The sequence below is a fragment of the Anomalospiza imberbis genome, chromosome 2 (genome assembly GCF_031753505.1).
Source record: "Anomalospiza imberbis isolate Cuckoo-Finch-1a 21T00152 chromosome 2, ASM3175350v1, whole genome shotgun sequence".
NCBI classification, from domain to species: Eukaryota; Metazoa; Chordata; class Aves; order Passeriformes; family Viduidae; genus Anomalospiza; species Anomalospiza imberbis.
Window position 1 is genome coordinate 28,154,482 of NC_089682.1, and position 23,033 is coordinate 28,177,514.

The 23,033-nt window shown below is 39.1% G+C and overlaps 1 protein-coding gene across 1 annotated transcript in view; it reads right to left on the reverse strand.

Annotated features, from left to right (window-relative positions):
- The window catches only part of LOC137468489 (pinopsin-like), a 76,045-nt gene extending 62,926 nt beyond the window's left edge, over positions 1–13,119 (reverse strand). The window contains exon 1 of the mRNA XM_068180286.1: positions 12,547–13,119. Within this exon, the coding sequence (XP_068036387.1) occupies positions 12,547–12,898 (352 nt within the window). The 5' untranslated portion in view covers positions 12,899–13,119. The remainder of the gene's footprint in view (positions 1–12,546) is intronic.
- Between the last annotated feature and the right edge of the window lie 9,914 nt (positions 13,120–23,033).

Consider the following 23,033-nt stretch of genomic DNA (forward strand, 5'->3'; position numbering starts at 1 on the left):
GCAATACTGATGTAAACTACCATATGTGGAAGAAAATAGACCTGGCTTTGAATACACAGCAATTGTTTCTGACTTACTGCTCTATAAAGGGAGTTATGATTGAGAACTTTACAAAAACCACTTCTACTAAGCAGCAATGCTCAGCAGCATTTAGAAAAGCAAACATCAGAACTTCTTAGAAAAAGAAAATAGAGAAAAGAAAGAGAAAAGGTGGACAGGGAAAGACTGCTTATTGTTTCCTACAATAAATAAGTTTTCAAATTAAATCATCAGGTTGCAGACTCAGAATAAACAAACTGGAGAAGGTACTTCTCTTTGCATAGTACATAGTTAACAAGTGGAATTCCTTTATATATTATATTGTGCATACAAAAATTTTGCAGGTTTCCTGAGAGCAAGTGGAATGGGAGATAAACACAGGAAAATCTATTAGATTCAAAAGTACTGCTTCAGGGAAGATAGGTGTCCCTACACCACAAATCACATGCTGTGGTACTATGTATTGGAAAAATATCACTAGATGTTGAAAATTTTCCCAGGTTTAAGTTTAGTATTCTAGAAGAATAGCTAGGCAAAATACTGTGAATGGCATAATCTTGATATCTATACAGAAAACATTTTGCAAGGCATAACTTAGTTATTGAAATGATAAGAAAAAACAATTACAGCACAGTAAGAGGCGAATACCTGCTTGTATCTGATATCAGTATTTCTTTTCCAAAGGTCTGACTGCCCACAATCCTAGAAAAGATATTAACTTGTAAAACTCTTACTCATTCTCAAATTCCTTGTTAAACACCACTTGGTGCACTGACCTATAGAGAAAAACTGTTCCATGAAGCAAACCAGATGCTGATATGCTACTATCTACTGCTCTTATCTCAATGTATATTAAGCTAAGGCTTTATCTTGCCTCATAAACTGCTTTCTACCCATTAGAAAAAGTCTATTTAAATTCTGACTGGCATATTTATCTGGCAGCCTTTCATTCTACTCCTGTGACGTGGTCTTTGCCTCTCAAGGATATTAAACAAATACATTTTCAATTTTGAGAAGTACACATAGTAAAGCAATCCTCAGCAAAATCATGCAGCCACTGCTGGACCTTGGCCCTTTTGCACTGCCACACATTATTGTCTCTGAAAATTGAGCAGTTTAAAAACAGTGCAAAATTTAAAAGTTTGGATAAATTAAAACTGCTGTAGCATTTTTAAACTGCTGTGATTTGTTACAAAGAATTGCATGGAGAAGAGTTACTTGGTGCACCATAGTCAGTGTACAGAACATACTGAAAATATACACACAAATGCCATGTACATACGCCACTCTTTCACTGAGAGGCAGAATTTGTAACTTGTCATCACTACCATATTAACTCCTACCCTAGAACTGTTTCTAGTTAACTCCTGCTGAACTCACACTGAGGCAGACAGGGATGGCCATCAGCCTCCCATGCAGTGCTTGCTCTGCTGCCAGCAGTGGAGGGGAGAGCAGTGCCTGCCTCCCCTGCCATGGGCTGCCTGCTGCCAGTGCCCAAATAGCTTGCATAATTTCATTAGGGTGATTAAACAGTCAGTCTAAAGAGGTCCCCTGGTAAATCCACAAACAGCCTGAATGCAGAAAACAACCCCCAAACTGTAAATCTGGGAAACAATAATGCTTCAGTGTGCACATGCACAGAAGGATTAAGTCTAACCATTATGTGTCCTAAAATTCTTATAAGGTCAAGTTAAACGGGATTTTCTATGGTTTTGTAAAATTCATACCATTTCTTAGCTGAAAGCAAATTTTGTCAGATGTTACTGTGCTATTCCAGTACTCAGAGGTCTGTACTAGACTCAGACAACCCTTAGATATTAAGCAATAAAATGCCATATGCTTGAATTAACAAATGGTTTTGAATTTTAGGAATTATCAAAGTCCTAATCTAAGCAAAATTTTACAGCATCATTGATTTGTAAAGATGATCTCTTCCTTATGAATTTTTTTACAATCAAGTCTTCTTTTTGATACCTTGTTTTCTGATAGTCACTTGGTCCTGAACAAGTTTCTACTGTTATAAAATCTCTACAAAAATAATTCAACGTAAAGAAGTTTCCTTCTTTTGATTCATCTGAAGCCTGTTGACTTTGATTCCTTCTTGCCATAGTTATCTACTATTTCTGCCCTTAACTGCATTAGTGAAACCAATAGAAACAATCAAAAATAGGAGCGAGGGACAGAAACAACAGAAGATACAATAGAAGAAAAACAACACTAAAAAATCAGCAGGTAGTGAATGTCTGCCTCTAATAAAACACATAAAATATGTGAAATAGATGTAAAGATTGCCAGTTTAGCCCAGTGAGTTCCTAGTCTTCTGCTTTGTGGCTGCTATACTTTCTTAAGGAATAGCACAAGTTTGTATCTGGCCACAGGATGAGACTGTACTTCCATCATATTGGAACCTTCTGTGAAATAAACTTAAGAAACTACAAATAGGAGAAGTAACATAATTCACTAACATGCTGGGAAGACTTGTTGGCTGAAATAGCCCAGAGCAATTGAGCCTGATGCTGATAGCTGGCATGAGAAACCCTCAGCTGAAGCAAGTGAAGTCTGGCACAATGGTAGAAAAAGTGGTACCCAGGTGACCTGGATTAGAGGCATTACTATCCAGACCACAGAGAGGTGCCGGGGGAGTCAAGCAGCCCCAGGAACCTGGGGTTTCACCCTTGCATGGGGTGATCCCCTGACTGCATCCCGTGATCCTCACTGAGCCAGCACAGCATGGAGGAGAGAGAGGGGAACCAGGTCCCACACTGCTCAGGAGGGAAAGCATAGGAGGAAAATCTCACAGAAATGGGACTGGGGGCATGTCATGGGGGTGAAATGCCTACTCAGAGTGGTACTCCTTGCATTTGCTGTCTGCAGATTCCAAATGTTCCTCCTGCCTGTATCAATTATGGGAAAGTCTATTGCAGACAGAGGTAATTTGGAGTTAATTTAAAAAAACCCAAACAACCCATAACAAAACCAAATCCACAAATCTCCCAGTATTGGGAGGCATTTGGATTATTTAAGAAGTGAATTATGTTAGCTGAGAAATCCACAGAAGCAATTAAGTGGTCTGCAATTCAGTAGAGGCTGTAGTTTATTTATATTACTGAATTTTCAGTTTCAGAAGCAGTTTCTCAGCTAGTGTTGATATGTAGAAAATCACAAATGCAAACAGAATAGTTTCAGCTTTCAAATAGACTTATTTTTCTTTTTTAGTGTCAGCACACTAATTTAACAAAATTATTTTCTCCCTTAATACACTTTTAACATTAGAAACATAGCAGAAACACCAACATAAAAAAGCCCCAAACAAAAGGAAAAAGAATACGAACCCTAATAATTACTTTCAAGTATGAAGAAATTGCCACAGATGAGAGGAAAACAAGAACTTTATAGTTATCACCTATTATTGTGTCATTATTTGGAACTACGCCAATGGTTCTGTAGCCTTTTTATCACTGAAAAGACTAAGTTTGATGTGCTTACTGGACTGGAAGACTCTGCTTAAATGCTTCCTAAAAAGAAAGAGATACAGAAAATTAATGTCTTGAGTTAAGAAATGGTCATTAGATATATAACTTGAATATGAACAGACAAAGATAATACTCTCTCTCTGGCATACTTCAGGGGCTACAAATAAAGCTTAAAAGTTTTCCAAAATATACTGAATTCTGTTCAGATCTGTCCGAATGTGGATGGTCTTAACAGTTCCTAAAGATTATTAAACACATAGTTAAAAAATAGGATTTAATAGCCCTCCACATGCAAAGTCCATTGCTCTCTAATGTGGGGGTCTTTCCCTGACTATTGTTTCTTTACTGGCCTCTATTTTATTTTGTTATACCCACTGAGGGACCAAAAAGCCAGCTACATTATAATGACTTTTTTTTTCACATGTATGTGACCTGACTACCAAAAGAACTGGTTTCTGCCTTTTCTGAAATGAAAAGAAAGCCAGTATCAGGTATAGCCTTGTCTGGGTTAATGTCATGACCCAGGATTAGGGAAAAGGGCCTGGAAATATCAACGATTAAACTTGAACTCTGACAGAAATGCTGTTTCATCATCTGTATCAAGGCTTAGAGCCATGACCTTTTAGACTAAATTCATCATCAGGATAATTCTGCAAGAAATCCAACATGGTCTTTGCCTTTAAACTCCTGTTTGAGGTGTCCACGTGAACTGATGTTGTTTGTATATTTCTTTGCATAAAGTCTCCAGCATTCTGCAATGTGTGGCTATAACACAGAACCAAAAGTATGTGACTGTGCCGCAGGCATCACTGCCCAATTGGAAAGGATCAAACACTGGCAGAAATCTGTAGTCACTTGCACATGCACAGAAACAGACCTTGGGCCCGAGCAGAACACTTTTTTGCATTGACAGCTGACATCTGTACACAAAAAATGCTGAAGGGATGATCCATTTCCTTACAGAAGTCTTTTGTTTTTCTGTCTCTCTTTTCAGGGACACACACACACAAACTGTTGTCCATCCTTCACTGTTATTATTGCTGGATGTTTTTTGCTGTTTTCTTTTGAACAGGCATTAGGAAAACAGGCTCTAGATTCTTGATCATACAACAGAACATATCAGAAAACATTAAGGATAGCAGCTAAGGGAAAAAATGTTTCCATCTACATGTGGCTGCTGGTACAAACTGAGGATACCTGAGGATGTTTGGAGAGCACTCTCCAGCTCCTGTTTGAGCCATTGCTTGAATTTCTGCAGTGATGAAAGGTAAGAGGTGGGAGGAGGAGGGAAGTGTGGGGGTTCTGGTACACTTCACAGTCCTGCTGCACTCTGGAGTGGAGATGGGATCCAGCTGGAGCTACCCAGACCAGGGAAAGGAGAAGAAACCATGGCTGCTAATGCAGACACTGACTGCATACCACAGGATCTTAACACTGTTAGCATCAACAACTATAGTCTGTAACACCTTGTAAATGGGTAAATTGAGGACACTGTCCTGCTTTTCAGCTAGGTTAGAGTTAATTTCTTCTCAGTAGCTCTCATAATACTATGTTTTCTGTTCAGAATGAGAATGGTGTTCATAACACTGATAATTTGGGGATTTTTGCTAAATCATGTTTATCCTAGGTCAAAGATTTCTTTTTTCCTTGTCTCGTGGTCTGCCACTGAGGAGGTACACAAATGAAACTGTGAGGGAGCTGGAACAGGTGACCTAACCAAAGGGATATTCCAGACCATAGAACGACATGCCCAATATATAAATTGAGAGGAATTGCCCAGAAAGGCAGCTGGTAAGGGTCTGCCATTGATCAGCAGGAGGTGAGAAACCGCATCGTGCAGCAATTTTTTCCCCTCTTATATTGTCATCATTGTTATTGTTTACCATTATTATTGAATTTTACTTTATCTTCAATTATTAAACTGTTCTTATCTCCACAAAATATTTTACTTGGATTCTCCCCCTCATTCCACAGGGAGAAGAGAGGAGGGCTTGAGCAAGGGGTTGCACAGTGCTTCATCTCCAGCCCAGCACACATCTTGGGTGATACTCTGCTGTAACCAAGGCAAAACCTTCTCTTATCTCAAGACGGTGTTAAAATGCCTACCAGAGCGAAGTCTCTGATTTCTGGAATAACATTCAAAGCAGGACATTAGGTCTTCCATTTTCACTTTCTTTTTCAAGGCATGATTCCTTCTTTATCATGTTTTCCAAAATTTTTGCCCAAGTTGTCTCCTCGCTTTAAGCATGTAAATTGAATGCAGAAGTCCAGTACTCATGCTCTACAAATTACCTGTAGAAAGAGCTAATAGCATTTTCCTTACATGATGAATTTGGAATTGTCAAATTGGTAAGAGGACTAGGACACCTCTTCATGAAAACACAACAGACATCTTAATAATGCTCACTCTTGCACAACTGTTCTAGGTAATTTCAGCTTTGTACATGTTTAATGCCTATAGGAAATAGAAATTCCTGGAAACATCCTGGAAGAGGATACTGAAGTGGGGAGGGAACTATAAGCAAAAGTAAGAAAATTAGAGAAAGAAAAAAGAAGTAATAAAAAGCTCATTTGTGAGGGTCATCTCATGACTTCAGAGAGGTACAGAGCAGGTATCTACCCCTGAGCTTGGGCTCCTTTCATAGTCCATGGAGATAAAGGGGTGCATGGAGGACACATATCACCCTGAAGAGAACGTCTCAGATGTGTTGAACAGTTTGCATGCTGCAGTACAGATTTGGTTTTCTATTGATTATAGAAGAGCCTTGGGGATTGGAAAATGTCTGGTTTTAGTCAGAAGATTGCCATCTGTGTCTAAGGGGTTGAGTCTTTAATTTTTTTCATGTAAGTATGGCCCTGAGAAGTGTATTTAATAATATACAATTACCTCATTGATTAGTTATTAAAATAAAAAGTATAGCAGGCTAACTTCCATTTTTCTAAAGAGGAGATGCCCAAAGAGGAATTTGGATTACATATCTTCTTAATAACTACTTTTGTATTTTTGTTTATTATAAGATCTAATACATATCAGATGCTGGAAATTACATAGAAAAAATCAGGATAAACTGTCAATTGTTACACTGTATTAAAAGACTTTGGACTTATGCCCATGAGTCAGGCACTGGTTTTCCCCCTCTCTGTTTGAACCAGTGGATTATTTCTGATACTGACCAACTGCTGAGGAAAGCTTGCATGGGTCACAGTGACTGCAGGCATAACAGAGTCTATGTACTTCAAACAGAAAATGTTTTCAGGGTCTGTTGCAGAACTGTGTTTTCCTAAGCAATACTGATTAGTTGTGTTTGCTACCAGCTTTATTTATAGAAGTATCACCTTTAATACCATCCCAAGCCCACTGGAAAAGGAGCAATCAATAAGTGGGCAGGTAAGAAGCTGCTAATAGTGGTTTTGCACTGAGAGATGAGTACTTGCTGCATCAAAGCTCAGAAAACATCAGATAAGCTCTTGCAGGATCAAGCCAAGTGAGATGATGTGAAAAATGCATATTATATGGCTCTACACAGATATTTACTATATGTATTATGCTAGCTTGGAAAGTTAACATTTTAATAATATAGTAAATGTAGTTTTGTAATTGAAATTAAGCTTTAGTAGTTAAAATAGAAAATATGTGTGTGTGGTATTCTTTTTGCTCAAGAGAAGGAGAAGATAATCAAGAAATTCTTCACACAGAGATAACAATTACAAAAACGCCTAAATCTTCCAGAGGAAAGGAATTTATGGCTTTCTTTATCAACAAAAAACCGAACTTCTCCAAACTCGACTTAGACTTCAAGGCGCCTGGGATTAACAGGAATTCCTCAACAAGTACAGGACGAACTTCTTGTTTTAAATAAATATATGCATATTCATGAAGTGATTTGTGTATGCAACAGGTTACCCCTCTTAAAGAGGGAATTCTTTTTTATCGGGGTCCTTCTCCTGGCTCACTTTTGTCCAGAGAGAGGTACCCAGCCCAGGCTGTAACTTTTTGCTGTTATTGTCTCTTTAATTGTTCTAACTCTAATTGTTTAATCTTTATTACTATACTTGTATTAATTTTTTTTTCATTTTATTTTTAGTAAACTTTTATAAATTTTTAAAACAAGTGATTGGCGTTTATAACAGATGATGTTTTTTTTTGTGGAAAAAACTGTATCATTTCACAGAAGAGTCATTTATTACATCTGAGATCTCAACTGCATGCCATAAACAGAGAGTTTCCAATATGCTGGAAGTTTATATTCTAAATATAAGTCCCTTAATTTAATGCAGTGAGTCTAAGACACAGCATATAAAATCAAGGTAAAATACTAAGAAGAAAATTATTTGTTTAAGATCACGAGACAGCTGAACTTTAAAGCAAAATCATGAGCTGCTCCATTTCTCATTCATTGTGTTCTCTGGCAGTTTACAAGGGAATAAATCGATAACTGCTTTCATATGACTGAAAAGATTATCTACCCACCGAGTTGAGTACAGGGTTTCTAAAAAGATTAAAGTCCTCATTTAGATATGACCTTGAGTTATCAATGGAATTAGGACACATCTGCATGCTTTACTTCGGTTCAAATAGGACTGTAGCCCCCTGCTGCACCCAGGACTGATAGGATGCTGTGTAGGAAGACACAGACATCAAGTCACACACCTTTTGCATGACATAGGCATCTCTGGCTCCTCTGGAATAGTGATGTTCTTTTACACAATACTAATCAGAATTCATTTTTTACAATGAAATATTGGAAACAATTTCTCGGGCAAGCTGCCAGATACTTTATCCACCATAGAGGTTAAGAAGGAGAAAAACAATCAGCTGAAAAAAAGAGCTAAGAGTTCAACAGGCACAAAAATTTCCCTGCTAGTAATGTGCCTTGGAACTTTTCCAGCATTAGAATCTAGTGCTGGATTTCTGCAGCCAGAGACAGCTTTGTCTTTCTCATATGCATCAATCTATTTAATATTTAATCCTGATATGACATGGCATAGAGTAGTGGTTCTAAGAATGAACTCCAGAAGTCATCTGAGCTCAAATTCTGCCTGCCCTACATGTTTGGGAAGTTTACATTAGTGCAAGTATCTTGAGAAAAGACAAATTTTTTCTGAAAGTTTGCATCTGTCCAGAGATTTGAAATGTTTCATAAGGCACTGTGCAGAGATTACATGTGAGATGGTCAAAACTGCAAGACAAACCTAATCTTAGGATGGCATATCAGTTCCTGTGTATGTGGTCTCTATGGGAGTGCCTTAAAAATAATACATTTTTCCTAAATTAAAATCTAATGCTTAGTCATTTCATGATATATTTAACCATCCTTTTTTCACCTTGCCTGCAAAGTTAACTGAGAGTTCAGCTGTGAAAATAGATACTGTCCCTGTGTCACTTTTCATGTTTGCTTAAATGTATAACCACAAGCCAGTTGAACTGCAATGAAGTGGTGTGTAATGGCAGCAAATTTAAAAAATCCATCCATTTCCCCAGCTCAGTGATGTGCAATTTCCACTGCAGTGACCTACTTAATAGAGCTCCAATCAAGGAGGAGCACCAGGGTAAAATCATTTACTCTGGGAACAGAGCATGATGTTTCTCCTCCAGCTCCATTCCTGGTGCTTCCCCTAATCAAGACCCAACAGCTCATACTTCCATAGCAGATCTCACAGTACTTAATTTTCTCCTTAAAATCCCCATTACATGCTGATTGATCAGCATCTGCACTTCCCATTAGCTTCCAAACCTTGTGCTTTCCACATGATTGATTTGAAATCACAAAGCAGATATAGAGACAGCAGCAAATAATTAAACCAAAAAACTACACTTTGTCCATCATTTTTGTCCACTGTGCCCATGGCAACCCGCTGGTGCTCATTCTTGTAGGGTTTTTCAGTGCCTGGGGTAGGCAATGGATTGCCTGGTAAACAGCTTACTCGATTTCCTACCAAGTGACATCAATGTACATCACACTGTCAATACTGCTGGGAGGGGCATCAGATCTGCTTTCCAGATCACCTCCCAGGCATGTGATTTTAAAAAAAGGTAAGACAGTTAAGAGGGGGAAAAAAAAAGTGATCTCTCACCTTGTGCTCACATTTAAAACAAATCTCAGCTTCCTACTTACATTCCCTCAGGTTTCATCCAAGCCACAGACCTGAAGGATAACACCTTCACTCTCCATTTGGTTTAAAACACAAAGGAGGCTTTCACTGTATCATAAAACAAGTGGGAGAAGGGGAAATGACCTTTAAAATACTGTCCTTTTCAGAATATTTGCAAGAATGAACTGCATTTATAAATATTTTAACAGTTTTAATTTGGCTTAGGTGTGTCTTATACATCATGAAATAATCACCAAGTCATGAAGATTAGTTGCCCACTTAAAGTTTCTTCATGATTTAGAAAAATACTGCAGTTAGAAAAAAAAAAAAAAGGCACGTACCTTCATTTAGTACAAAAAAGTGCAATTCTAGTGGGGCCAGTGAACTTAATGCACCACAGAATCATCAAGATTGGAAGAGATCTTCAAGATTATCTAGTCTAACCAGCAATCCAGCACCACCATAATTGCCCCAAAACCCTATCCTTATATACTTAACATCATTAACACTTCACATAATTAACTGTACGTTCCTATACTGCTGTTTATCCTAGTAGGATCATCTACCCCATGACAAAAATAACCCCAAACAGATAAGAATATTGAAGTATTTATTCTTACCAACCTTGATGTTGAACTTCAGTTCATCTTAATTACCTTTCCTATTACACACCTCTATTCTGGATCTTGAGTATTAGGGCCCTTTCTCTTATCTTTGATGGGCCAAAATCAGACACGAGGAACCAAGGAGGGAAAGCTAATTTTTTAGCTAATAAATGCATGAGAATTTTTTAGGAATAGCTAAAGAATGAATAATGATATTTATCAGCAGATAAAATTTGCTTATAACGACACCTAAATATTAGGCAACCTTCTATTGTTATTTGCTTTTACCCATGCTATATCCTAATCAACATTTTTTAATTAAAACTCTGCAAGCAAAATTCTTCATTATACCCTTTATACACACTAATGAGAGAACACGTCAGTGCTGCAAGACCTTCACTTGAACTATGCACAGTTTAATAACTACCTGCATTTAGGCTGCCTCAGCTTCCCAGGATACCCCACTGACAGCACCGACATCACTCAGAGGAGCTGAGGTCACCTCTGGCATTTTGGGCTTTGCTGTTTTGTTTGCTTGTGTGCTCCTTGATGATCTCATCAATTTTAAGAACTATAGCAGAAACTATCACATGAAAACAGGTATCACAATAGCACAGAAATCTACACTCCTGTCATGCATCCAATTCATATAGATCTGACTTTGAAGAATTATTCCACAAACAGAACACTCTGGGAGAAACTTACGCATTTGCAGGTTTAATTCCACAGTCAGCACGATGGTAACTCACACGTATTCAGACAGAAGCTAGCAGGCTCAAAAAGGCACCTTTAACATACTTTTTTTCTAAGCCCTTGAATACTCACCTCTTTTTCCCCCTCTCTTCAAATGTTTCCCCCTCCCACTGGTAAATAATAAAAAGAAAGCTGAAAGTATGGACAAAAAAAAAACAGTCCTGACATCTTTCTGCCTGAGAAAACTACTTACAGAAATACTGGAATATATAAAACACACAAAAATGGAAACGAAACCTTGAAGACATGTCATTCTGCTCAGCACAGACCAAACTGAAAACAACCTACCAAAACAAGCCAAGGTACCATTGACCATAAAGTGTAATTTTGGATGGCCAAAGTAAGTGCTCTTATGTTACACAGCAATACTAACTCCTGAGACTTCACTTTGGGCAAAGCAGCAGTTTCCCAGGGGAAGCTGCCAGGATGAGTTAATGGTCAAGAGTGGAGCACACATTTGAGCAAGGGACAGGTACTAGAGACCACACCACAGGAAGTAGCAGAGAGTTTATGATTCAGGTAGAGAACATGTGTTTGAATTCACCACCTGATTTTATATCAAGAGCTGTGGGAGCAATTCTTGGGCCAAAGGGCCAACACAAGATGTACTGCAATCCAGGGCTGGAGAAGAGCCAGGAATGCATTTGTCCTGTCCTCTTGGCCTGGAGGCACCAAAGCAAGGATTTAGAGAAAGAGGGAGCTGTGCCAAATCCCCTGGTCTGGGTTAGATAAGGGTCACATCTAGACATGCACCACCCACCAATTCACGCTTCAGTGGATCTTTTTATGAATGTAGGAATAAACAAAGAAAGGGTCACTGCTTGGTGATGCAACAGGCATCTTCAAGAAACAGGCCTCATCTTTGGAGGGATGAAGACTGCCCTCTGACTGTTCACCATCCTTTATCTTCTTTTAATAATTAAAAATTCCAGTTACAACACTTAAAGAATGGTTGCGAATAAAATTTGTCTGGACAGGAGAACAACACTGAATATTTTTTCCATCACTTCTGACAAATCTATTCCTGCAACTTATTTTTCTACTGAAGCTGCGAGCCTGCAAGTCTAAAATGAATATTTTGCTTTGCAGAACAGAAATCATCTAATGATGAGAACTCACTATCTGAGACATGAGGAATTCATATTATAGATAAGGAGATAATTAAAAATGGTAAATATAGTACTTTCAGGAGGCTTTGTTCATGACAGAAAGCACACTAAGGGACCTGCAGTTCAGCAATGGCACAGATTTTCCTGAAAAAGAGAGAATTATATATGTTCATACACTTAATCAAACTCTCTCCAGTGGCTTGCCCTTTTTTAGATTCCAGTTTTAGCTCTTAAGAAATAAGTAATTTTGAAGAATGAGATATGTTAGGAATTAATTATTAAATCTATGCCACTATTTCATAAAGTCTTTTTTTTAAATGCTTTAAATGATGCAAGTCACTTGTGCTTAACCATAACAAGTTAATAAAAGTATCCTTCTGCTCAACACAGAAGAGCATTTAGCTCCCTAAACACGTTGCTTCATACACCAGCGTTAAAAAGAAGAATAGTAAAGAATCATCATTGAACTCTTACCAAAGCAGGAATTGACAAAGCCATACCACCTACAAGCATGGTCCCCTCCGATCCATTTGCCACGGATGTTGGATGCAAAACTGAGGGTAGTGCCCGAGACGCACACTAACATGTCACTGACGCTGATGTTCAGGAGAAGCATGTTGACTGGGTTACGCAGGATTTTAAACTTGCAGAAGAGGATGAGGACAATCAAGTTATTCAAGAAACCAAAAAACAAGATTAATCCGAGAAAAACAGCCACCACCATGTGCCCACTACGTGAGAGTCCAGCCCTTGGCTCAACAGGATGTGCAGGTGCACCAAAGCTCAGGTTATACACCCAAGTGTGGTTCATTTCGGACTTTGTCATGGATCAGTGAGGACAGAAAAGCAGGGTGCCCTTTGCAAAAGGGCAGTTTCCCAGAAGTCATTCCATCACAGATTAAATCCTCTCGGGAGCCTTGTGATCTTTGCTCAGATGAGATATCTCTTAGATGGTTATGCAGGTGTGAAACACTGTATTGCAGCACAGAACTACTTTCCTTCACTGTGTCTTTGCAGGATTCTGCTCTGCAGTAACTCCAGGGCAAAGGAACCAAAATTCATCTTTCTTGTTTAAACATAGGAAAATATTAGATGATCTTTTTTGATGTTCAGAATGGAAGGTATCTTAAAAAGATGCTTCAGCATGATGTCCTCCTTCAGAGCAGATGGACAGCCCTATCAATGGCAGCTACCCTCCTTTCCTCTGACAATGGGTGTCTTTCTGAAAATACAGAAAAAACAAATGGTTAAAATAATTTGTTACAGCTCTTTCCACACAAAAAAACCCAAAAAATAGGTATATAATTTACCAACAGTTCCTCCAATTTTAAACTGTAGTAAATATCTCTAATTCAGGTTTTGCTCTGATTTTTAACAGAAACATCTGTTTGTTTACATTTCCTTTGATGTTTTAAGCAATTTTTCCCTAGCTCACAGTTTAGCATGGAGAAGGTTGTTTGTACCTTCCTAGTAAAGTTCCTCACGTGAAAAAATGCATGGCAAAACATATCTTTTGCATCAGCTTCCCAGAGGAAGAACTCTGTCTTCCTCCACATTAAGTCAATCTACCCCAAGTGAAGTTCCATTCTTGGGTTGACCTTAATTAAAATGATGACAAATTTAGGAGGAGAAGGTATTTCTTTACCCAGAAAGAAAAATATCAAATGTGGTCCCTCAAGCTCTCATGTGCACACAAAGGTTTGCAGATCTGTGATAACAATCTCTCTCCTCCCACGTTTACCAGTGGACAGATGTCCTCCTTTATTATTTACAAAGCAGCCAGACACCCAAAGCCTCACATCTCTCATATCACAGGTGTAAATTTTATCCACATGCAGTGAATACATTGCTTGTGTGTTTTGTGAAACAATAGTGTTTAATGTGGATTCATAACTATGTAGCCTACCTTCTCTGTGGTTGCCGACAAATTCTGCACAGAATTTTCCATAAAAATGGAGATGTGTGTATATATGTACATATATAGGAATTTCCACTCTTCAGTGCAAAATGCATGATTACCCATAGCTTGCTGGACTAAAAAAATTTGAAAGATTCTCTGTCATGTGTCACGTACTCCTAGAATGATTGCACACATTAAAATGGAGCATCTCCTATATTACTCCTAACTTTTGTTTTCTGGAAATTGTATTGTAGAAAAATATGTATTTAGCAACTGGAAAATTGACAGTTCAGTATACTGAAGATTCAGAGGTTGCTTGTTTTTTTCTTTTATATATTTGTGTCATGGTAAGAATTTAGAATAAATATTTTGTCTTTCGATTCCTCTACTTTCACAAACTCACTGTGTTAAATGTTGCAGTGATTTTAAAGTTTAACATGTACAGACTGTATTAAGGTTTTTTTCTGGTGAGTAAATTATGTACACTTCACAGACCTTCTACTGTTTAGTCACTGAGAATCTGAAACACTGATGCTTTCTGATTTTTTCCTCCCCCTTTACGAGGTACATGGTAATTTATGTTGGAAAGGCTCCCATGTAGCATATGTAAGAGAAAGAATTTTTTAAGTCCTCTTCCTACAATTTTGGAAAAAAAAAATCTCCTATCCAATTCTGGTTACAGGTTATAGAAGGAAACTAACTGGGTCTCACCATCAATATACTCTTAATTGTACATAGTGTTTAAAAGAACAGAGTGAAAATTTAGTGGAACAAAAACCAAATCTTACAAACACTCTTCTGAGCATTTCTCCTATGTGAACAGGCTGAGAGAGTTGGGGTTATTTAGCCTAGAGAAGAGAAAGCTCCAGAGAGACCTTGTTGCAGCCTTTCAGTACTTAAAGGGGACTTTAGAAAAATGGAGAGAAACTTCTTAGCAGAGCCTGTAGCAAAGGGGTAAGGGTTTAAAACTAAAGGATGGTCAATTTAGGGTCAATAATAAAGAAGATTTTTACAACAAGGGGGTGTGAAACACTGGAACAGGTTGCCCAGAGAGGTGTTATATGTTCATCCCTGGTAGTGTTCAAGGTGAGGTTGGACAAGACTCTGAAAAGAGTCTTCAACTCTGATTGAGCTAAAGATGTCCTTGCCTATTGCAGGGGGGTTGGACTAGATGACCAACACAAATTATCCCATGGTTAAAAATTTAGTCCAAAACATAAATAATAAATTTTAGGTCTATTATACAGTTATGCATTCTTAAAAACATATCAAGAGTTCATATTTATAGTACTTATAAAAGGACATTTACTCCCTGGATGGGACTTAGCTGACTAAAATTTAGCAGTGTGACACCAAGTGTGCAGGCCCAGCCCGGTGTCCAGATCATTGCTCCACTGACCACTACTCACACTTTACACTCCCACTACTACACAGCTTTAGCTGGGCAAGTTCTGCCCTGGTGTGTTGGGAAATGATGTCTTAATGCACAGGAAAGACATGCAGGTCCTGAAAGTTCAGTGTAAGACACATTTTAAAATTATATTACTTGATATGAAAAGATGACAAACATGATGCACAAAGATAAGCTTCAAAAAGTTTTGGGTGAATTTAAGAGACAGAGGTCTGCAGAGGAAGACATGTGAAGATCAGGGCTATGTGGGAGTAAGTTTTTATTTAGGAGCTCATGTATAAAGTTCTAAGTTTTTAGAGTTGTGGATGAGGTAAAAACTACATTCAGATTTCAAAAAAGCTTCTAAACTCCCATACTAATCCCTTGAAGAATGGGTCTAAATTTACCAAATGTTAGCATTTAACTAAATAATACACATTATTGTTGAAAAACACTTGCAGATGAGCTTTTGTGCTCAAAGGTTCACTTGATTTTCTTTTTTTTTTTTCCTCCAGAGAGATAGCTTGGTTTAATAGAGATTACTCTGGAACTCTATAAACCTGTCTTACTCTGCACTCCCCAGGGCTCCAGGACCTAGAAGGACAGCCTGAACCCTCCCAGCTCTTAGCAACTCAGGAGCTTAAAGGATTGCCAATTCTGCTTCTCAAAAAATATTTAAAAACTCCAAAACAATACAACTTGCTATTCCACCCAAGGCAAATAAATAAGCATTCAGTTTGTCCCCTTGAATTTGTCAGAGTTGACAGGGAATGGAAAACATTCCCAAAGTGATACAAGACATATGGCCTGGTGAAATGGGCCAAAAGTTTGTTTAACGTCACCAGCTATGAAATGCTGCATCTGTAAACTAGTTCTGACAGTAAAAGTCTAAAGGTACAGCAACACAGACACCCATCACTGCTTGTATTTTCTCTGAAGTAGTCAGTTGGAAAAAAAAATAAGGTTTCAGAAGATGTTAGATCAGCTTCTGGGAGCACAGGCTTTAATACTGAGAGTGAGAGGCTTCTTTTCACACTTGACACCACACATTAGTTTGAGCAGTGCAGTTGGATTGTTTCCTTCCTCACTTTGCTACCAAATAACTTATTGAACACATTAACTTCACGGGTTTCCAGCTGGGAGATTCTTTGCCATCTTCTTATGCAACATTGTGCAAAGATTCCAAAGATGATCCTTAATTCACTTTAAATATTTAAAATCTGAAGAAAATTTATAAAATGAATAAAATCAAACTTCATATTACTAAAAAAAAAAAAACTTATCTTTTCCCATCATATCTATATTGCTCTCTTGGGATGTAAAGGAGCTATAAAAAATCCTCTTATATTTACATATCCATACAACCTAAATCAACTCATTGTTCACTTCATATAAAAATCAGTTATAAAATAGTTATTTTCCTTCATTTAACAACTTGAATTTCTAATGAAAAGTTAAATTAAGAAACAAACAAACCAAAAACATCCAAAACAACCCCCTTACATAACATTTCAAAGACAATCCCAGAGGAAATTTTATGAACAAAGAATCACTTTTTTGACCTGTTAACAGAATTATGGCAGCAATAGTGTATTTTTAAGTTGGCATACATTTAACCTCATCTTCCAGATGAGAAACTCAATTGTTTTTAACAGATAACATCCAAAACCAGAGGTATCACCTGAAACAATTCTTTTAAAACGCAGCCAAAAGATGGGGGTCTTCTTGGGACTTCACAACACGTGAAGTCAGAAATCCCATCTGTTCTGGACTATTTTTCCATGCTCCAAGCCACACTGCAAGATTTCAGAGATCCAGAGAGAGGTCTTTAGAACTAAGCTAGAAGACTAATGGGAGGTTTTATGGTTCAGAAGTTTGGGTATCTCCCAGCTCCCAAAACCTCCTGTCTGTGGAAGAATCTCTTGTATGCAGATCAGCAGACTTATTTTCAGCAGTTCACGTTCATGACAAAGACAGACATAGAAATGAGAACATAAATACAAAACACATGTGATGAAGTTCACACGTTTGAATGGCGTACTATTTACACAAGGGGAAAATCTAAGTGTGGCAAACCCAAGCTTTTGAAAAAGAAGCTACTTTCATTTAGTATATTGAAAATTAAGGCAACCCCTCTTACGTACAAAGAGGAAGTTTATGCACAGAAATGTCTGTGCTGCGAGTAGATGAGACACATCCACTCCTGAGCTGGGCTGAAGCCAACAGAAGCGTCCCAGAGCTCAGCCGGGACGACGGCGGCAGCGGGGACTGAAAGCACCTCCTGAACGCCCGGGCTCACCCCAGGCTTCTAAACCGCACCAAGCAAAAGCCTCTCCAGCCAACCTCCGCTTAAGATTCTTCCTTCACAAACTTTTTCACACTTTTCTGGGAGGGGAGGGTGGAAGAAAAACCCACCTGTATCTTTCATCCACAACAACCCAAAGGGAAAACAGCCACCCAAGTCTGCGGCAAACACGTCCCGAGCGGCGGCACCAGGAGCCCCGGTACCCGGGTTGCCCTCCCGGGCGGTGGTCGCCGGCTGCCGGGAGCGGACCTCCCTCTCCCCGCGCCCGCGGAGCCGCAGGGCGCTCACGCTGCGCGGGATGGAGGCGGCGGGCTCGCCCTGCCCGCTCACATCCTTCTCCTTCTCCCCTCCTCAGTGGGCTGCGAGGACATCCAGCTTCGAGAGAGCAGGGGAGAGTGAACAGATGGTTTTGCTAAGTTAAAGAATACGAGCAAGGCGCATCTCGTCCCGCTCCCGCCCGCGGCTGGAGGCACAGCCCCCGCAAGCTCCGCCCGCGCCGGGGCGGTGCCGCAGCCGGGGCGCCCGGTACGGCGGGCGCCCAGCGCCGTGATCCGCGCCCAGCGCCCCGAGATTCGCACCCACCGCGCCGTGATCCGCACCCAGCGCCCCGAGATCCGCACCCAGCGCCCCGAGATCCGCACCCACCGCGCCATGATCCGCACCCAGCGCCCCGAGATCCGCGCCCAGCGCCCCGAGATCCGCACCTAGCGCCCCGAGATCCGCACCCAGCGCCCCATGATCCGCACCCAGCCCGGCCGCCCCTCCCGCGCCAGGGTGCTCCCCCAGGGCATCCCTGGTGGTGCTAGCACGGCTGCACAGCGAGCTTGGGCTGGGCGCTCTTTTCACGCTCACTGCTGGGAAGCATTTTTTCTGGTTTTGTTAAGCAAGAAGGTATAGACACCTGCTCGGCAGGGATCAGGAATGCAGTTTAAACACTTGTCAAAATCTGGCGATTTTGACTTGACAAAACCAAAACCAGAATAGCTTGTGTGTAATTTCTCAGTCATCTGCTTTGTCTGTGTTTTCCAGAAATCTTTACATTTTAAGCATTTACAAACTGAACAAGCACTGTGGTTGCTGTGTGCTGAAACCAATGTTTTCAGAAATATGTCTGTGTATCTCAGAAACAGCATATGGCTTGAAAAGCTATGCAGTACTGTCACTACTACTGCCTACTACTAATGCTGCTCTTGGAGACATACTGCTCTGGTCTTCCTACAGAGTTTAAAAAAAGTGCCCATGGGGAATGAATTGCTGGATAAAACCACTGAGAGAAAAACTAGAGTATACTTTGCTTTGTTGAACATATCTTAGCTCGGATTCTTGCTGATTTTCTAATGAGTCTTTTAAATTTGTAGATCACAGTTAAAGCCTGTAAAGTAATCATCATGGTCATATTATAAGAGGTTAAATCCATCTAAATTTAACCTCTTATCTGACCACACTTGCAGCTTTTTCACCATCTCTGGCTTCAAGACAGATCTGCCAATGTACCTGTTGTTATAGAAAAACATTCCATCAAAAAAGGTGTTGTGAAGTTTACTCATAAATTCTTTTCCCAGTGGAAGCCTAAGCAGACTTCATCAGTTATATTAATAGCAATATTTTGTTCCACAATTTAGCCTAAGTAAAACTATTTCATTAAATAAAATAAGAATTTTCTGAAGAAATAAATCAGGAAAATACTTAATACCATCGTTTTCAGAAAACACTGTATCACAATTTTGCTGATTAGAATTCTACTGTAAACTAAGAGCTGCTTCTCCCAGAATAAAATAAAATAATAAAAAAAAAAAAGCCCAAAATATTGTGCAGCTGTCACATTCAGAGAGAGAGCAGGAGTGTACCTCTTTTAGAGATGCCTAACTAAAATTAAAATTAAGAGTGTTCATTTTTTAAAATGTCACTTGTAAAATGTCCACCTCTTAAATTCTTCACTATGGCATCTAGTTACAAAAACAACCACAGTCACTAGTTGCACATATTTACAATAATTTTTCAACTGCATGAAAATATGTGGTGTTAAATTGAACTTCATTACCTGGTGCAACACTGCTTACTAAAAATACTAAAAAAAGTAATTGAAATTAACTTACCTGCTATGGACATGGAAGAGTTCAAAAAGTGGATTGTAGCAGCAAAAAAAAAAAAAAAAAAAAAACCAAAAAAAACCCCAAAAAAAACACAAAAAAAAAAAACCCACCCTTGTCAATACCAAAACATCGTCAGGCAGTTTACATTCATTGAATCTGTTTTTGTGTCACAGATTCAGAGCAGCTTGGCAGCATTACTAATCACCAGGGTGTGTCACTGAAGAGTTGCCATGCTCTGGGTGGTGTCCATTTGGGTTGTAATTCTGATATCCTGGTAGTGCTTCAGAAATTAGACATGAGCATTTGGTTTTAATTCCTGGTTTGGTTTAATTGAAAAAAAAAAAAATTAGCTAATTCCAGCATCTCCCATGAATTTCCTGCTTACCTCTTGGGTTCAAACGAATCTTGTGAGTTTTAGTGAAGTCTCAAATATCATACAGAAGAAGGGACAGCAAATTAATGAAGTGAGGAGCAGTACTGAGAACATCTGCTGTAGCATTCACCTACATCTGTACAGCATGTGGGAAGTTGAGATTGTGTTCAGTTATTTGAAAGCATATGAGAGTTAAATTACTTTCTTATGCTCCTATGGGAACTGCTTTTAGTATCCTCATTTATAATCTCTCCAACTTCGCTCTTGGAGAAAGTCCCTGTTAGTCCAGCTTAGCACAAGGGGTAACCTCTGTTATGCTAGCAGTTATGGTTTGATTGGCTCAATATATGATGTAGGGCAGTTCCTGGGCTCAGTGACATGCTGTGCATACTCAAGACACTAAAGAGTGGGGTGCATTCCATGGTTTTGCCAAGTAGCTACCGTGATAACACTGGAATAATTTTGTTTTGCATGACAGTAACAAAATAAGGCAAAAACATAGGGAAAGGGAAGGAAACTCTTCTTTTCTGCTTGTCCGCAGCTGTAAGCACGAATAATTCTTAAAATCCTTACTGTGATGGAATTTAACAATGAAGCAAAACCAAGGTATTGTCAGATTTATCACAGTTTCCCACAACCTATGCCTAGGAAATCAACTCATTGATTGCTTGTAAAGAATGGCAGTAGATGACAAATGCATTGGCCTGGATTACATATTTAGGTGTTTTGGAAGGCACAGATTCCACAGTTTGTGAATTTGGAGAGAGAACACTAGATGTGAGTCCAAGACTGAAATTGCTTATAATCTCCTTATTCTGCAGAAATCATATGAAGGCAAGACTGAAAGCAGCTACTAAAATTTAGGATTATATATTAAAAATACAATCATTCCTGTTTTGGAATTAAGATAAGAACATGTTACATCATATTAAAACCACTATTAAAAGATTTTTAAATGCCTTCAGAACTGTGTGGAAGAAGATAATTTTAATTTCATATAAACTGAGGGAGAATTTGTGAGTCAAAGCCAAGTTTCTTCACATAAAAACAATTTTTAGGTTCAGTTACCCACACAGAGGTATCTAATGTGTTTGCGACATCCTTGAAAATCCCATCCAATTCTTTTCTAAGAGGAGATAAGCCAGAGAAGTGTGGGTTTCCAAAAAGCAGTCTAATAGAAGATATTATTTATAATAGATGCTAGAAGCTTATGCACGAGCCTTATCTATTTTTCCAGGTATATTATCTGGCCTAATAAAAGATGATAGAAATTCTGTCTAGAAACTTTGCCTTAACAGCCTCTACTACATCTGTTTATTTATAGTCATACTATAACCAAACAGTTCATCAACCATGTTTACTTCCCAAGGTCTTGTCAGTCCCTCTTTCACCTTGAGGAATTTTGCATCCATCTCATTAAAGCCCAAGGAACTGCAGAAGCCTAAGACACCAATCCAGATCTCTTCACCCCTGAACCATTTTCTGACTTGATTTTTCTTTGAGGAAAAGTTTTCTCCTGGGCAATAGAAAGGGAACAAAACTTGTGAGTTTCCTGATTCTTATTCAGAAACCACTGCTCAAGATGAGGAAGGCAAAGCACAACTTTCCTCTAGCTTTGTTCTGTCTGACCATCCTACCCTCCACCAGTGGTTGAGGCAACTGGGTACCAGTCAGAGATTGTCAGTAATTTGGTACACAGCTGAGGCAGTTTGCTTTCTAGCATTATCTCCAGCTCAGCTGAAATCTGTTATCTCCCTACTTATAACAAGCCAGCAGGAATGTTAATGGAAAATACTGAGCAATTTGTCAGTTCAAGCTAGCAATGCATACAAATGTCAGATCTGCCACAGGGAGAAGGTAGGGCTCTGAGCTGTTTTGTATTTCTGAATATGCTCTTACCACAGTGCTACATCTTAGTTTTCTTAGCAACTGCTTAGCTGCTCCTTTGAATAAAAGATGATTTTTTTTACAGTAGATACATTTCATACAGGATGCGAGACTTGTTTCCTTCAACTGGCAGACTGTTTCCAGCAAAAGGAAGGAAGCAGGTGTAGAGCCCACAAAGATCAGATGAACTGAAGATTAGACTAGGGTGCAGAAAAGGAGGTCATCACAGAGGAGGATGAAATTACATTTATTGAAAGATTGGCAAGAATCTTCAATTTGTTTCACAATATGGAGGTTGTCTGGTAGCTGGAAAGTAATGTTTTTATTAGAGTGGGGAACTCAGTTGTACCCTGTGGATACTTCTTCTTGTTCCTGGGCATTCTTGGTAGCAGCTTTTTGTGAGACACTGATTTGGGCACCAACCATCTGGGCCATGCAAGTTCTATAAAACCCTGAAATATATGATGCCATGTTTTCACTGCTGAAGGAACATGTGCCATGCACTTAAAGCCAGTTCTGTTATTTCTCAACACTGATAAGGTACATTTTAGAGCAGGCAGCTGCCCTCTTCAATTTCAGTAGGTTTTCTCACATGTATAGGACGCTCTGGCTTTGTCTAAGCTAGAGACCCACAGACACCTTCCATGCTGTCAGGTCCAAGAGTATAAACCTTTCTTAATATCCACACAAGATCTCAGCTCACAATTCCTGTCTTCTCCTATATCTTGGTTTGGAAGGAGAACTAAGCATAAAAATCAGCTTCTTGTCCTGACTTACCCTGTCCATATCCCTGGGCTGGATGTCCAGAAGCCACAAAGTAAGCAGTGATTGGCTGAGATACAGACTGAGGCATGTCAATACCATGACTCAGTAGGAATAGAGCTAGTGGGATAAAGGGCACAAACGTTTTGGGATCTGCCCCTTAGAATTTATCAGCAGCTGTTATTGCTTATGCTCTGGGTGATGTAAAGGGTCATGTCCATGTTCAGGACTAAAATTGGTGTAGAAGTAGA